The following is an 18,678-nucleotide window of genomic DNA, read 5'->3' on the forward strand; positions in this document are numbered from 1 at the left end:
AAAGTATGCAGTCCAGGAGTCCTTCCTAACTCCTGAACAGCATCTGGTAGGTCCCCAGGGTCATCCCAATATGAATGGCAACACAGCAACTCCTTCTTTTTCAGGAGTTTCTCTCTATTTTACCTTCTAGTTGGAAGGAGGCAGAGATCTCTTCATATAACCTAACAGAGAAAAGCACAAGGTAGTGAAGGATGAGACCCAGACGTCCCACATTTGTTTTCAGGCTCTTAGGACTGCTGTGCCTACAATAACAGTCATTCTGCGCCAATCCCTCTCTGTTCTCCTTCCTCTTCTTCCTGTACTTGTCCCAATCTGGTTTTTTTCCCCTATCAGATCAAATTCCACAGCAGAATCTCTTTATTTTCCTAATTCCTTAATACAAACATCCTGATTCTTTTTCCACGTTGTTTTCACCAGTGTGGCTCTTTTTTGTTCAGCAGCTCTCTCTTGGAAATTCATTTGGCATCACCTTAAGGGAACGAAGGATTGGGTAATCTTCCTGATCACTTTACCAAAGTCCAACTCCTATTCTTCAGGAGCAATGATCACAGGGAAAGTCTTGCTCATCCTTTCCAATCAAAGAAAATTGAAAGATTTTTTTTTTGTAAATTCCATCAATATGTCAAATACGACATCAGCCACTGAATATGAGATTTCATGGGCTTGTACAACTGAAGCACATTTGAATTAACTTCTCAGAGACCTCACAAAAAGATGCCAGGCTAGTCCCATTGCCAGTTTCAAGTTCTTGCTCCAAAATGTTAAACATGTACTAAGAAGGGTGAAAGAAGGTCCTTTTATCTGACCTTTTCTTTGAAAAAGCCAACCCTGATCCATTTATCTTACATTAAACAAACATATGCATTTGGTTCACCTGGAAACACAGAAAATTGCAATCCAAATGATTAAGCTAGTCAAAAGGTGGGTCCTAATAATGGGAACTATTAATTGTATAGTCAAGTTCATTGCTTTATCACTACTGAAGATTGAAGTAAACTCTCCAAGTGATTGAGAACTTTGCTGTATGGTTGAAACTGAACTGAACAGGAAAAAAAGAAATGAAAACATAATTCCAGAAGTATAAAAATTTCATGCTACTCCTGCATATTTAACTGGCTTACATAAACACGCTAAAAAAAGTAATAAATCTTTCTGTAGACAAAAGTAAGATAAAGCAAACATACAAAAATATTCAGGAGGTAGGAATGAAGAATTCTGCAGGGAAAAGGCTGCAAACCAGTCTTTTACAGCTGGGGAATGAAACGTGATGTACCTCTATAAGACTGAATGAAGACATATATTAAACATTAAAATAGGAAGTAAGACAAAGGCTTCAATAGAAGACTCAAATCACTTAACTTTTCACTTTGACAGAAGTCAATTCATTAACAAATTTTAATGGTAACTGCAACTGTCCTGTGGCCCTTTAATGGAATTTGTTACTTTGGCACTGTAGTATTAAAATATTGCTTATGCTTTGTTATTTACATGAATGCTTATGTCATCAACTATCAGAATAAGGATTTTATACAATTGGCCTAGAATGGAGCAGTTTTACTCTAGATCTTCCTTCAGTTTCAAAAAATGTGGAAAAATGTGCTTTTATGAATTTTAAACATGTTATTATTGTAGCCATATATATCATACATGCTTTTAGTCTTTTTTTGAACAGAGGATAGACTAGTTGGTTTATTTCTAGTATCAACATTCTTTCAGTCTTTCTGAATTAGCAAAATGGATTGTTCAGCAAATGCTGACCAAGGAATTTCACTTATTTCTTGCAAGGTGACTGTAACACAGATTGATTGGAATTTCTGCAGTAATAGAAAGGTTAAATATTTCGAACTAGAGCTCAAAGCCAGACTTGACACTGACTGAATACCTTCATAAGCTACGACTGACCTCAGACCATCCTTTTTCTCACTGTACTTAATTCCTTTGAAATACTAGATGATTCAGACTTTCCTGCTAAAGCACGCACAACTTTTTCTTATAATGTTTAAAAAACCTTCTGCACAGCCTTTCAAAAACCACAGGAGACAAAAACCCTCAACAATGGAATATTCCTGAAGAAACAGACATTAGAATCCAATTTCATTTACAAGCTATATTATAACTTTTAAAATGTCTACAATAGGATAAAACACCATGAAGTCTTGCAAGAAAAGCAGCACTATGAAGTAAAGACAGCAGACAGCGAAAGAACAGCAGACCACAATGTAAAGTCAAAGTCCCAGGCTAGCCTTAAATAAGGTAGCTCAGGTCCCAGAAGTAATCTAGCCATGACAGCAGGGAGCTCAATTCAGGTAAGCTGTATGAACGCTAGAAAAAGCCGAACTTAAGTTAACATTTTGACCAGTCCATGTAGCAAGCACCTTCAAGGACAGAAAAGTTTTGAAAAAGATATGTTTTAAAGGAACAGAAAATAAACTAGGTAGGCAGTAATCATTGTCCTCTTCCCAGTTCTAGGTTTCATGCATTTTAGTTCAAATTCAGAATTTTCTGTATATTTTGAAAATTTAGAAGAGAGTACCATCAAATTCAAACAGCAGTTGTGATCTGTGTATCTGATTGCCCTGATTAACTTATGAGACCAATCCAAACTACCTTGTTCAACCCAAATGCTAAAACAACGTTAATGCATAAGAAGTTTTTTCTCCTGCAACAGCTCCAACTTAAAAACAGAAACCCTCCATGAGTGCTATATCAGAAGCAGGCCACTGAAGTGCTGCAATTTAAAAACAGGTGGTAGCTTCTTTGTGCGAAGGTGGCTGAAGTAAACCTCAAGTTTGTAGTAAAACTAATCACAGGTATTTCAGACTGTAAACAAATTAAAAACTTAAAGATAAAATTCTGAGATGCTATAAACAACTGATAAAAGCAAATGAAATCATAAAATACAGGAAATAAACCAATGGGAATGGAAAATAATTAATCCATGTATAAATTAGGAAAAACCAGATTAAAGATGCATCTGAACATATGCAACCAAGAGGTAATCTAGCTCTTACTTAACCAGCTCTAAACTTTTTCCCAGTCTTCCTCACTGGAAGATGTAGTTGTGAACTAACAGACTCTAACCTCTCTACTAAGTCCAATTCTGAATTAGCACAGTGCTTAGTCCTGATTGAATAGCCAGACAAAATCCAGCTTACCAACTACCAGCCATAAGCAAACATGTACTTAAGAGACGTGGCAAAAGGAGATGGTGGAAAGTGGTGAATAGAAGTGGTCATGGGCACCGCATCTTTGAAAATTGTGATGCTTGTTTATGTGTTACAGGCCAAATCAGCAAACAAGTCTAAGTGTGCGCTAAATTTCAAGTATTAAGATATCCTAGACATTTTAGAGTAACATATGTTTAAAGGAAGACATGCTTAGACGCTAAATAATTTTAAAAAATTCAAGTGATCAATTCTATGCTTGATTGGTGCCATGTTTTTAGATGAGTGTTAGAGAATGTAACAAAGCATGTTTTCTGAAATGGTACTGTACATAACAGAACCTTTAATTTTACACTTATACTTTAAGTGCCAGGTGGATGTAAAGTAAACTGAAAAGTGTTTAATCTTACTGTGAGTAGGGAGTACTGTAAGTGAATATAATCCTGAAGGGCATAACTGATCCATTTTGCAAGGACAGGAGAGAGAAAGGAAGAAAAAAAAGCATCCTTTTGTTGCGTACCATTAACTGCCTTTTTATTTTCATATATTAAAAGTGTGACCTTGGAGGTCGCCTCAGCTGTGTGTCAAAATGAAGTAGGCTTAAAACCTCAGTCGTTTATGATCTGATTTAAAAAAAAAAAGTTCTAATTAATATCATTAAGTTTTACCCTTAGGGTAATGTGGAGGAAAAAAAAAGACAAAGAAAAAACACACCCAAAATGTAATTAAAGAAACATTTAAACATGGAAACTTAACAGTAAATGGCTAACCAGATGTGCTTCGCAGCACTTTTGAGGGTTCCTTTATCTTCATGGTAGCCTGTAACAACGCCTTGAGCAAAAACCATTTGTAAAGGATAGGTGTTTCTTTGTTTTCATACAACAGAGGAATGAGAGTTGACTGGTTTAGTAGTAGCATACATAGAATATTTGACATGTTATTTTCACAATTATTGTACAATAATTAAATTAATGTAGGAAAAATATTTAAGCTGCATTAACAAAAATAGAAACTCACTGAAAGTCATGGTAGCTGCAGCCTTATACTATTTAATTCATCAAATATAAAATAACGACTCCTCTGAATATGGGCCATATATAAGTTTCTCTCTGAATCAAAATAATAGGTGGTGATTTTTAAGCCATAGAAAAAAGTAAAGTATTTTTCTAAACATTTATAAAATGCTATAAAAAAAGGTCGGAATAAAGAAGACACAGAAACTAGTCAGTTACATGTTGGTGTACCGACAATGCCATCATGGATATAGTATAAATACTTCGAATAATGTTACTGTCAATCTAACTTAACACTTAAGGTTGAGAAAAATCTTAAAATATAAGACTTGTTTGCTTTCACCAGTTCTACTTTGATTTAAAATTCCAATTAAACAAAAGGCAGAATTTTATCTTTCCTGTTTAGTTTGTGCAAAAATAAGGTGGCAGTCTCTGACAATAGGATATTTTTTTCTGCATATGTAGATACAGGTGCACATAAATCACCCTTTGTCAAGGCAGAAATTGTGCAAATATGTTCGACACTTATTAAAATATTTAATAAAGCATCTCTAGACACTCTATTTTACAGCATTAAAAATAAATTAGCAAATGTAGATATGCCTACAGTAACCCCTTGAGTAGTCATATGTGTGAGAACACCTTTGCAAATTGTTGCATTCTTTCACTGATATGACTGAAATTAGTTTTATAATTGATGTTAAAGACATTAAATTGCTTTGAAGCTCTAACAGATTCATCATCTAAATAAATATTAGATTCAATAGGGACTCTATGTCATTTTGTGCTCTACTTCTGTAACCGAAGATTGTTCTCAGGATAATTGATTAATTACATAAAGAAACATTTATTCTTGTTAATTTTAATATAGGTAGAACAACTTCTGGTGAAAATTCTATTTATATTCTCTACAAATATATATATATAGCATTTATGCCAGTTTCTCCATTAACCATATGAAGCATGATCTTTATAGAAGAATTCAAGCAAATGGATTCTTAGATTATTGTATGCAAATGCCTGTACAGTAACCTTGCTATCAACTTTGGAGTGTCACCAAACTACATAAGCTAGGAAAACTTTTCAACATAAGCTTATAATGCCTATGATAGATACTCAAGAACTGATTATGCCATTCTCATAATCAGCATATTTTTTTCTCCAAGAAGCTTAAAGCTCCAAGTAAGACTATTTGTAAAGCAAGAAATGAGTATTTACCAGCAATTTTACCAATAAAAGCTTCAGAATCCATTCTACACATTTACAAAATCTTTAGCTGTGGCCAATCAAGCCCATATCAGAAAAACTGATTCCCTCCTCATTATATATACTCAAACTTTTTTATATGACCATGACTGTCATTGTTGAATTTTTTTCTTCTTATTTATCTTTTTATTTATTTTAGTGGGCAGCCTTCCCAAAACCTTACTTTTGAGATAAGTTTTGGCGAATGCTTTGTCAGTGCATCCAAAACAAGTAGAATATCTGTATGTTTCGAGGAATATCACTGGCAGGTGCTTCTAGAGGAAAAAAAAAAATGGAGGAAATGCCTGTGGGATTACATCCTCAAAAAGTAAGAGAAAAGAAAGGGAAACAAAGAAAAGTGTGCCTTCTTACACATGCACAAAAATGGCTTATAAAGGCGCCTACCTGCAGGCACAATAATAGCAGCTGTAGCATCTAACCTCTATCAGTCATAATCTAGAACAGTGCCACTTTCTATTAACCAAGCAATAGAGGAACTAAAATTACTTATACTGGTCTACGCAAGTCACTCAGTTTGCTCCAGTGCATTTTGATGACTTAATTAGGAAGACAGTGCAGCACATGTGGTTTTCCAGCTAGGTTCATCACAAAGGCCACATCATCAAAGCAGAAGAGTTGTGTCTTCTACAGCTAGATTAAAAATAGGGATTTCTTCATTAAGTATCTTGCAGCTGACTGTGCCTCTTGGTTTGTCTCCACCTATTCAGACAATTAAATAAAGCGTCATGCTTTATTTATTTCTTTTTAAAGGCTAATAAAGAAGCCATGAATTGAAGTACAGCTGGCAATCTTTTTATTTATTAAGACCTCAGTGTACACAGTGACAACCTTTGGAAGGCAAGGCACATGCTGGGATAATTTTTTCCCCTTTTAATATATGTCCTCTTTCCAGGCACAACAGTTCTACTAATAGGAATTACAAACCTTTTTCATCCTCCCAGGCAGAGAGAGGAGTTGGGGGGGCGGGGGGGTCACAAAAAAAATCAAACCAGAAAAACAACAGGGAAAACCTAAGGTTACACCATAAAGCCAATAAATGTGAAACAATCTGAGTACTTTGAAAATGTGTTGATGTCAAAATAAATCTGACAGTCAGAACAAATTTAGTCACAATATTCCAAATGAAGAAAAAAGCAGCCATGTATTTTTACTTCTATCAGCAGGGATGGATGACTAGATAAATTACATGATCATTATGTAGGTAAATTAACTGAAAACAGTATACAAGATTTACTATACAGTTTCCATTTTCTGATAACAAGAAATTATTGTTTCTTGTGTTATTAAGTAATCTCGTTTGTACAGTCATAATGGAAATTCTACATGGTACTATCATACCATGGAAACTTCATAAAGTTTCCTTGATAACAAATACATTGTATTATAACATAATGTGATGTAGAATTAATTCATTCATTAATATTAGGATCTAGGAATATAAATTAGTGAAAAATATTCTCAAAATATTTTGCAAGGAACACATATTACCCTGCACTTCAAAGCAAGCTGAATACTCCATGAGGCAAGATGACTTTTCAGTCTTAAGAGTTAGAACTGGTAATTGTATGTTGTTATGTATACTTACAAATGCATATACACATGCATACAAATATAGAGTGGTCAGATTGGATGATCTCAGTTGGTACTGCTTCTTCTTTAGAAGAGGTTACAGTATCGCCTATGCACATTGCAGGGATAGGAGAGAAGGAAAAGGCAGACATGAACAGAAACACAGTCTTTACAAGAGCACAAATGCCAGTTTTTCTCTTTTTTAATTTTTCTTTTATTTAGTCTGTCTAAATAGAGCCCCTTCTTCGTAGGGGCTAGCCAAAATGTGAGTAGTGTTTGGGGTTTTTTTTCCTTTTTTCTATTTTTAGATCTTAATTGAATAAAAATTTGTCTGCTTCAAGTTAATTTATGTGGATGACAAAAGCACATCTTTCCACATGTTCCTTGACCCTAGCAAGGCCTAAACTGCCTGTCTACTCTCTCTGAATTTGACCTTGAATACCACAATCTACAAACCTGATGGCACTCACAACTGGAAACATTACATTAAATCATCATCTCTTGCTACACATCACTTACAGATGCATTTGTCACAGTTATATTACATTAGGATCACAAAAACGTACTTTACGGCCAAGAGTGACATTTCATAAAGCCTGTGAAAACAAAATTACCAGACAACATGCACCAAAACATGGTATCTCTTGCCACTACGGTTTGTCAACAGAACACTTCCTCCAAGATGATCTTTTCTATGATAGAAGTTATATGATGGAAAGTTAAGACCACGACAGAGATGAATCTGTGGTCCAGGCTGGTAAGGTGAATTTGAGCTGGCAGTATGCCCTTGACCCAGGGAAGGACACCAACATACTGGGATGCTTTAGTGAGAGCATAAGCAGCAGGTCAAGGGTTGATTAGTCCCCTCCAGTTGTCATTCACGAGTCTGCACATGGAAGAGTGCATCTAGTTTTGGGCCACTCACTCCAAAAGAAAAACAGAAAAATGGGAGAGAGCTTAGAGGAGAGCCTCTAAGATGGTCAGGGTGCTGCAGCATATGATAACTGGGAGAGGCTAAAGAAGTCTAAGGTAGTGGTCTAATTACAGTCTTCAGCTGCCTTAAAGAAAGTTTTGCAGAAGTGAGAGCCAGACTCTCCTCAGAAGTGCACAGCGAAAGGACAAGATGCAAGGGTCACAAATTGCAATACAGAAAGTTCCAGCTGGCTCTAAATGGAGTAAAAATTCACCTTGAGAGTGGTCCAAAGAGGTTATGAAATTTCCATCCCTGGAGGTGCTCAGAGCACAGCTGGACACGGCCCTGTGCAACCTGGTTTAACTCTGAAGATAGCACTGTTTTGAGCAAAAAAAAAAAAAAAAAAAAAAAATCAGGCTGAATGACCTCCATGTGCCTTCCAACCTATTTTTTCCATGATTCTGAGTGTTCCTACATCAGAGCTACACACTTCCAGTCTTATATTTATACGTATGTCTTTAATCAAAAAATAGCTAAAGGTTATCTTTATTTGGGCTCAGATTCAATGAAAGAATAAGTGGAATCTGCATGGAATTTGTGTCTTATATTTAAAAATTTGACCCTGTTAAATCATGTCCTTCAGTCTTTAGAGTTAACAGTCCTCTGGGACTTAAAACTCTTCTCCTGAGAAGGCATAGCTTTACATAGGTTTTGAATTTTCTGGCTTCTATCCTTTGCCTTATTTCCCCTGTGACCTACAAACTAGGCTTTCCTATTCAGGTGCTCTGAAATGCTTACTGGATCATCACAAAATAGTTATGAACATCACTTTACTTTAAAACAATACAAAATTCTAACCAACAAAACTGCCATCTTTGTAAAATATGAGCTCAGCTGTTGGATCACTTGCTCAGAAAGGGTGAAAACTATCCTCAAGTACCTCCCAGTTGAAGGAATCTAAATCCATATCCCCTACTCTTTGAGAAGTGTCAAGGGAGTCAATCACTTAACTTTCTTAGCTGAATGAGCCTTCACTCTTCCTTTACAGCTTCACAATCAGGCGCTTACACGGAATTTGAGCATCCAATTCCCTTTGCCTCTGAACCTCTGCCAAGGCATTCAAGACTTAAAGTATGGGTTGGGTTTGGCTGAACATTTCTTTTTTAAACATTATTCTCAGAAAAAACCTGCACAACAATAAAACTAGCTAAAATCTTCACCTGAGCTATTCAATGCCTTATTCAGATTGAGAGATTTATTTTTGATATTTGATTGAAAATTCATTCAGGCACTTAAAAAGTACAGAAGAATGAGTGAGTACACATTACATTATACAAGACACTAATCATCTTTATGAAGCAGCAAATGAAGATCTTTCAGTACTAGGAAGGTACCTTTACAGGTTGCAGGGAAACCAGAGGAATATAGAATTTCTTGTCAAAATGTATCAATCATACATATAAACCCAAAGTATCACATTCAGAAAAAATATTCAGTAGTTTGACAAGCAGGTAACGGGAAAACTACAAATCTTGTTTTCACTAGGCAGATCACAAAGTCTTAAGTACTGAAAAGTTAACAGTGATTTAAAAAAAAAAAAATCACACCAAACAATTTAGTTAGTTATGTTACTGAATTATGATTCACTTGACAAAAGCTCTGATGTAAGAGTTTTCAGATTCCAAAAATGACTGCTTACACCTTAGCACGTTAGATGCAGTGAAAAAAGACAATTTGAATTTCTGAAAGTTTCATTACAAATAATAACTGTCTCATGTTGAAAGAGGCAAACAAGCTAGGATAGTGTTTTTCCTGTAATGTTTCATTAGTAAGCCAAGAAGTATTAGAGAAAAGGAAATTTAAAGTATTCTTGTCTACCCCAGAGGAGGTCAAATCCTGGGCTGGTTCTCTTCAGGATTCAGTAAGCTTCTATGATGTATTGGGTCTGGCTGAGATGGAGTTAATACTCCCCATGGCAGCCCTCATAGCACTGTGCTCTGCATCAGTAGCTAGAAAGGTGTTGATAGCACACCAGTGTTTTGGCTACAGCTGAGCAATGCTGGCACAGCATCAAGGCTGTCTCTCCAACATTTTTGCCCCCCCCCCCCCAATGGCAGGCTGGGGCAGGGCAAGATCTTGGGAGGGGACATAACCAGGACAGCTGACCTAAACTAACCAAACAGATATTCCATACCATATGACGTCAGCTCAGATATAAAAGCTAAGTAAAGGGAGACGGAAGGGGGGGGGCATTTTGTCTTCCGGAGCAACCACTACGCGTACTGAAGCCCTGCTTCCCGAGAAGTGGCTAGACATCGCCTGCTGATGGGAAGTAGAGAATAACATCATTTGTTTTTTCTTTGCTTTCGCGCGCGCAACCTTTGCTATCACTTTATTAAACTGTCCTTATCTTGACCCACGAGCCTTTTGTTATATTTTCTCCCCCCCGTCCAGCTGAGGAGGGGGAGTGATAGAGCGGCTTTGGTGGGCACCTGGCATCCAACCAGGGTCAACCCACCACATATGATTATCAGAGAAGGTTGTTTTGTGGTTGGTTTTGTTTTTTTTTTTAACTTACACTAGCAAAACATATTGCTCAAATTTACATTTCATTATATATGTTTTAAATATATTATGCTTTGTTATATATCTGCATCTCCTAAAGGAAACCTATTTCCTGGAGAAATAATGCACTTCACAGATTTAAACATCAAAAAAAGTATCAGAAAAGCAATCCTTGTTTACTTGAAAATGATGGAAATATATCAGGTGTTCTAGTGCAACATCAGTCTTTACTCAAATACTGAGAGACAGTACTTGTAGACCACTGAGGTCTACAAGCTTCTATCAAAATTTCTCAAAAATCTGGGTTCAAAAGAGGTTTTCTACTCCTCCTCCTCTCCCCAAGATCTACAGAGAACTCTGTTACAAAAAAATTATTAATAATCTACCAGGAGCATTCAAACCTTGTCATTCCATGGTTTTACAAGGCTTTTTTTTGTCCAGGTGCCTCTGTAAAGCTCAAGGATTGACTAGATCCCACATATCTGGCATCTGTTCCAGTTCAGATGGAGGGCACTTCCACAGTACTCCCTGCTAAAGGACCAGATCCCAAGCCCAACCAAATCCATGAGGAATGCTCATACAGTCTTTTATTAACAGACCAAAAATCTGAAAGCTTGCACTCACTTCTACTGATGTAAAAATATATTAAAAAAATCCCAGTTTAAATTACTGAAATCTTCTGCTGCATGTCAGATTTATAGTTCTATGTTTTTTTGACAATGTAGTAACTGGTAACTTTAAAACACTTCAGTGACTTAACTGAAAACATAGAGCTCAACATATGCATCTGAACATAATATAGCATTAGTTAATGCTATGTTTTCTTAGATCAGTGCACTTCAAAATCAACTATCAAGTTTTCCAGCTTTTAAATATGCAGAGCAACTGGAAAGAAAAATCACATCTTTCCCAGATAATGTTCAACCCCTGATTAAATAAAGATGTGCCAAGGCAGAGATACTTTATGCCTCAGGAGACAGCCATAGTGGAATTGTGAGTGTATTTTATATGTGAATTAGAGGTAAGATGTAATGACATAAGATGAAAGGCTCAGCTGTGATTTTAATAAAGGGGGGAGACAGTACTTCCCTGTGGACCCCATATGTAAAAGAGTGAGACTCAACAAGAATATATGAAAAGATTCAGCAAAAACTACAGTAAATGTTTCAAAGTTGTAAGATCACCATTAAAATTAATTACATTTTACTGAAGTTGAGAATTCCAGTTGTGAGGGCAAGCTTTAACACATTTCTCGTAATTTGTCATATGAAATTAAAGCTATGTCATCAATAAGGTGGAACAATTTTCAATTTTTAGATAAGACAGGATTGGAGAGTTTGAAAGCACAAAACTGCATTTTTAAAGGTTTCTAATAATATGATCAAAAACTAATTTCATTGAATCTGTTATTTTGAAAGTATGGTTTTTATTGAAACAAAATAACACACTTAATTTAGTAGTACCATGATGACAGACGTTTTAGCTGCTTAATGCTTTTAGCAATCCTCAGAAAAAGCTGTTACCTATAGCTCAATTGCTATTTTTTATGGCTAGAGCAGAATTCCAAAGAACCATTATTTCTTTTTTTCCCCATTAAATGGAGGAAAAAGTTTGACATTTTGCACAGGTCTCTCTCTTTCTGTGCATTAAAAAAAAAAAAAAAAATTGAGAGACATGCCTTTGTAAGGAAAAGACATGAAAAGAGCAAAATGAATGGGATGAACTGCTTAAAGGAAAAAAAATAAATCCTGCTTTATTTGATCTTTCGTGATAATCACACTCCTGGCACCCTGCCAGTGAGGCTGAGCATGCTGGTGTCTGGCCAAGTACAGTGATCTCTTGGTTCAAGTCTGAGGTCTGTGATGAAAATTACAAAGCAGGGACAAAAATCAAAATGCCACCTGTGATTTTATTCTGAAACTAATTTGATGGAAAAAGTAATACAATGCAAACAGACTTTTTAGTAGAGTCTACAAAACTGTGACTAAATTGAAACCAATGCAAGTGGATGGAGGTAGCTATCATGCAAATACATTTGAATCTCCAGGCGTCCCTTCTAAAAAGAACGGTAGATGTCTTTGTGACAGGTAGATTGCTTTGAAATTATATTTGAAACTTTTAATATTACAATTTCAACTTACATCTTCCTTTATTCTGGAGTCTTTTTGCATCTCCTACATAACACATTTAAAACCAACAAAACCAGGAAAAAAAAAGTCAATTAATTTCTTTAATTTACTTTCCATGAATGACCATTCATTATAGGTCAACAAACGCTTGAAGGAAAAAACCTTTTCCTTTCTCTTTTCATTCAGAAGTCTATATTTGAACTAGTTGCCCACAGATATATGGAGAATTGTATAGCCACAAAATTCTGCATGCACAATGCACAATTCAACTTAGAAATCCAGCCAGTAGTCTTCTATGTTATTATTCAGATGCAAAGCAGAAAAAAGCACCACCAAAAATCAGCATGTCACCTTCTTTTTTATATGTCTATTGTGTTTTCCTACATTTTACTGAAGTTTTACATTATTAGCAGTACTGATCAAAGTTTGTTTGGGTTTTTCCTAACAAATATTGAAGATGATTCAGAATGACTCAGAAGCTGTTCTTACAGATTTATTCCTAAAAAAAAACCCAACAACCCAACAAAACAGATTTTGCTTCCTGTATGTTACTTCAATAAAAATCCACTGTTCACTGAAGTGATACAGGTTACCAATTTTACCACCACCTTCCCTTTAACGTTGGATAGTATCTTGCCATTTTTACACGTTTACTACTCCTCTCTGCACTAGTAAGACTTGCCATACAAGCACCAGGATGATCCCTGATCTCTAGGACTTCACTGAAAACACTGCATTTCAGCTATTTCACAGTTGCTGCTGTTTTCCTTCTTCTTCAGGAAGGTTCTCCATAGATTTCCTATTCTCTTTGATATTCAAGTCTGTTTCTGCACTCTGCATTTCTTCCCTCCACCAACAGTGCTAATCAAAGGAATGCTTTTAGCCACCTTAACCTTCTCATACTTATATTTTCAGGCCACTCCTTTTCTATATTTTCTTTTGCAGTTCAAAAAAGCAACTCATTACAGCACAGACAATACAATACTCACTGAATTCCGTGTTTTAAATACGCAGATATGCTCATAAATTTCTTAACTACACACACACACACACACTAAAACATGGAGAGAGAACTTCAAATATATACATGCACATATTCACATGGACAGCATAAAAATGATCCATAAAAACATGAACGCTTACTTTTAAATAAAAGGTACCTACCTGGAATGAGCTGACCCAGTAACTGATGGCATCTGGAAAGGCTGAATACAGCTACTATGACCAAAAAAGGATAATGTTTCCATTTCATGATGTGTCCTTCCTTGCATTACACCAGCTCAGCAGCGCTAACATAAATGTTACCTGCAACACACAATGGAAATAAGAACAAACAAATTAATGATAAATTTAAGGTACTTACAAATATTTTTGCCCAGTGTAACTCTATGAAGTATGCTATTTTAGCTATTAAAATAATGCTAAATTTTCTCAGGAAGTTGTAAACCACAACCAGAATATTAACTATCCCTGCAGAGCACACAACCCCAAAACAGATGTTTTAAAGGGAGCCCCATAGTGCACATGTGTATTTTAAAGTGCTGCATGTTGTTTGGTCATGTAACCCAAGTTATTAAAGAAATTGCTCAGTTCAGCAGGATAATTCAGTGTAGGTTTAATCCATCCCAGTTCAAGGAAACACTTAAACACTTGCCTAAGTTGAAAATGTTTTAACACTATTCAGCTTTCTATACAAGCAGGGTTAAAACTTTACACTAGTCCTCTTATGGCACAGTGTTTTGTTGAAAGAGGATTAGGGATAATTTTACCCAGTAATAACTTGAATAGTTAAGGTAACTTTCTGCTGAGTTTCTGTGTTCTTAAGGGCAGATAGTTTTCATGCAACTGGCAGGAAAATGGAATCTTATGAAGGAAGAAAATATTTTGAATTAAAATGTGATTCAGACTAATTTTTCTGACCACCACAACTGTAGGTTGAAAAGTATTCACAACTCCACCACTATTGAAAAATAATCTCTGCTCATCCTACTCGTTTCTTATGCTTCAGCTACATTAGTGCTTAACACTGACTTTGCCAGAACTCCTCAGGCCTTGTTTACAGCAATACCAACCTGTTCAAAATGCCTTTCCTCTATAGGTTCCTAAAGAACATACAGTGTTTTTCAGATGATCATAGAGATTTCTGAAAGCAGTAAGATTTTTTAGACAATCTCTTTGATTAAATACACACAATCTGTAAATAAATGGATTTAGTGTTTTGGTTTGGGGTTTTTGTTTGGTTTTTGTTGTGTTTGTTTTGTTTTGTTTTAAAATAAGAGCCTTTATCTAAATACAAACTGAAATGTGTGTGACTGCAATGTCCCATATATTGCATAGTATCTAGGGTTCATGTCAAGTTCTTGACAACAGAAGAGATGCTATTTTAAGTGTTTGTCCAGTTACTAGATGCATGCAATTGTCTGACCCTAACCAACAATTAGAGACCACCAAACACAACTGTAAGCATGAAGCAGGCTGATGCATGGAGCTCTACTCCGACAATAACTAACTATGTTAGACCGTGATAATGTTACAACTGCACCTCTCAATTCTCTCTCCTCATACTTGTTCCCCTTGTAGTTAAGAACGTATATTCAGAGATGAACTGTTTGGATTATGACTCCCATTATCACCTAAATGCCAGCAGACAGAATCGTAACAGTGAGAAAACCTGTGGTGCCGTCAATCACTTCTTCAGTCTGCTGGGACAGAGAATTTTCAGCTGTAAGCCTAATATATATTTAACGACAGCAAACAGAAGAGTTGCATCATTACTGGGAGTATTCAGTGTCATCTCATACTTTTGGATGTTCAAAAATGCCTAAGTAAGTTAAATATTAATAGATTAAATCACCTACACATGCTGGATTTTACATTTGCTTCTTGTGTTATACCTGTACTTCTACTATCTTAGCAATCAGAAATAATAATACTCCATTTCCTACTACTGCTATTACCTGAATCCTACAAAATATTTTTTCTTCATTTTTATCACTTCATCTGCACTGCACACAAAAACGCAGTTCCTTCCATTTCCATTCTTTTGATATCTCCTATCACTTGTATGACTGCTCTTCTGTTGCAAACAGCTTGACAGCTCTTAATGGCAAAGTTAACGGCAATTAATGGCCAAGGTGTTACATGATGCTCTAAATGCTATTCATGATATGACTCCAAGACTGAAATGAGGATCTGCAACTTCAGGCCTTCAGAATGTCAAACTCTTTCTCTGTACAGTAATACAGGCTTGCTTTATAAAACTATTTACCGCATTGGTTTCAGATTCCCACAGTTTCTTCATCTGTACTTTCTGCCTGCAAACACAAGATTGAATATTGTTTCTAATGCAAAACTGATGAGGCAGCCCATTGAATTGGTTCACCAAACAAAAAAAGTAACACTTTCAGTTAAGGATTTACTTCGTCATTATAATGTGAGGTGCTCACACAATGCACGTCAATGTGAAAGAATAATTTCATTAATACATGCTGCAAAATCATTCAAGGACTTAGAGATTTAATAAGAGTCTAAGTGTTCCCATCCACTGGCAGGACACAACTCCTACTGATCTCAACAGGAGTTAAGATCACACATTCTGGAGGCAAAATTTGTTTTGTGGACCATATTGTATTGGGTTGTTGTGGGAAGGTGCTTGGTAGAGGGGGTGCTGCAGGGTGACCTCTCTGAGAAGAGGTGAGGGGCTCCCTGGTGCCAGCCACAGCCCACTCCAACAGACCCACTGCAGGGCACAGCTGAGTCTGTCAGCCAAGCTGATGGTACTTCTGGGAAAGTTTGTGTAAGAAAGGGCAAAATGCCAGATAGGCTGACCTGGTTTTGGCTGGGATAGAGTTAATTTTCTTTCTAGTAGCTGGTATAGTGCTATGTTTTGGGTTCAATATGAGAAGAACGTTGATAACACACTGATGTTTTCAGTTGTTGCTAAGTAGTGTTCCGACTAAGTCAAGGACTTTTCAGCTTCTCATGCCCAGCCAGTAAGAAGGCTGCAAGGGCACAAGAAGTTGGCACAGGACAGAGCCAGGGCAGCTGACCCAAAGTGGCCAATGGGGTATTCCATACCATGTGACATCATGTCCAGTATATAAACTGGGGCGAGTTGGCTGGCGGGGATGGATTGGGAACTAACTGGGCATCAGTCGGTGAGTAGCGAGCAACTGCATTGTGCATCACTTGTTTTGTATATTCTAATTCTTTAAGTATTATTATTGTCATTTTATTATTATTATTATCATCATTATTATTTTCTTCTTACCTGTCCTATTAAACTGTTCTTATCTTAACCCATGAGTTTTACTTTTTTTTTTCCGGATTCTCTCCCCCATCCCACTGGGTGGGGGGGGAAGTGAGTGAGTGGCTGTGTGGTGCTTAGTTGCTGTCTGGAGTTAAACCATGACATAGGCAGAGGAACAGGAAAAAAAAGGGTCATAAACAGGAGAGGGAACACCAGGGTGTGAGCAGGAGGAGAGGGAGGCGGTGCTCCAGGCACCAGAGCAGAATCCTCTGCAGCCCATGAAGAGGACCATGCTGGAGCAGCGGTCCACAGTGCAGCCTGTGGAGGATGCCAGACTGGAGCAGGTGGACATGTCCTGAAGGAAGCTGCAGCCCGTGGAGAGCCCACGCAGGAGCAGGTTTATCCTGAAGGACTGCAGCCCATGGAAAGGACCCATGCTAGAGCAGGGGAAAAGTATAAGGAAGAAGGAACTGCAGAGAGGAGCTGTTATGGACTGACAGCAAACCCCAAACCCCACCCCCCTGCACCACTCCAGGGAAAGGATGGTGGGGGCAGAGGTAGAGAAGTGGGGAATGAAGGGGTGAAGTTGAGCCTAGCAAAAATGGGGAGGTAGGCGTGTTTTAGTTTTCGTTTTTCTCGCCATCCAACTCTATTTTAATCAGCAATAAATTTTGCTGTTTAGCCAAAGTTAATCCACCACAGTCATAAAGCTGGGGGGGGGAGATGAATCCCAGCAACATACTTTATGGCACTTGCCCTATCTATGAAGGCATCCCATGCATGAATCCAAAGTTTTTTCTCTTTCATACCTCTCTCTTCCATTTACTGAATCTGTAGACTATGACTTCTTTTTAATCCCTTTGTATGTGACAGAGCTCCGCAGGGAGCTCAGACGTTAACTGCCTAGCTTGTTTGTTAAAACCTCTTCTTCCCTCTAATTCTGCTTGTGTTTTATGTTTGAAATATAATATTTAATTGTAAAACCTGAAATAACTTCAGTGTTATTAAAAACGTTATTCTTACAGAAAATTTCAGTGAAGATGGCTTTAATGAAGCCACATAATTTTAATATGAAAACAAAACTTGTTAGTCTACAGTTTAAAAACAATTCTTGTAGATATTCCTTGAAAAGAATCCTGAATATGAGGCTAATTCTCTATATTCAGAGTATAGTGCTTTCTTCTGAAATAGTAGCCCTGATCACAGGGAAGATAAAGTAGAAAAAGGTGTCATCAGAATGAAAAATGGTTTTCAGATAGAAACCGAGTTCAGCAAAAGAGAAACAAGGTCTTTATTATCATCGTCTACTGCCACAGTCCACAATTCAAGCACTACACTATAGTGGAAGAAACCCACAGAAGTGTGTCACAACCAAAGGAATTCAGCTGGCAACTTAAAATAGTTTCCCTTAGTACATACTAAAAGTCCATGAAGTATCTGCCACATACATTTAGAACTTCATATACAAACTTCTCAGTGTCATATCATTTAACTTTTTGATTATAATAACTGAACTAAGTGTTTCTGTGTTTGGTCCTTCTCTGCAATTAGTCTTTCAGTGTCCAAAATACAAAACTAACGTCACAGAATAAGGACTGGCACTAATTAGATGTTGCCAGTGACAGAAGAAGGATGCACTAACTATATAAACTTCAGCTGGCCTGAGACCTCACTTAACTCCGTATCAAATGACTGCAGATCTACACCAGACTGTGCAAGAAAAGATTCAGGTCCAATGCGTTGTCCAGAGAGCACAATGAAGATAAACACTGTCTCCTCTATGACATTATAATCATTAAAGAATCAATGG

At 36.8% G+C, this 18,678-nt stretch overlaps 1 protein-coding gene across 1 annotated transcript in view; it reads right to left on the reverse strand.

Annotated features, from left to right (window-relative positions):
• ROBO1 (roundabout guidance receptor 1) overlaps nt 1-13,892 on the reverse strand; it is a 659,452-nt gene extending 645,560 nt beyond the window's left edge. The window contains exon 1 of the mRNA XM_069785380.1: nt 13,784-13,892. Coding sequence (XP_069641481.1) covers nt 13,784-13,871 — 88 coding nt within the window. The 5' untranslated portion in view covers nt 13,872-13,892. The remainder of the gene's footprint in view (nt 1-13,783) is intronic.
• Nucleotides 13,893-18,678: the final 4,786 nt, after the last annotated feature.

This window comes from Haliaeetus albicilla, chromosome 6 (genome assembly GCF_947461875.1).
Source record: "Haliaeetus albicilla chromosome 6, bHalAlb1.1, whole genome shotgun sequence".
Classification (NCBI taxonomy): Eukaryota; Metazoa; Chordata; class Aves; order Accipitriformes; family Accipitridae; genus Haliaeetus; species Haliaeetus albicilla.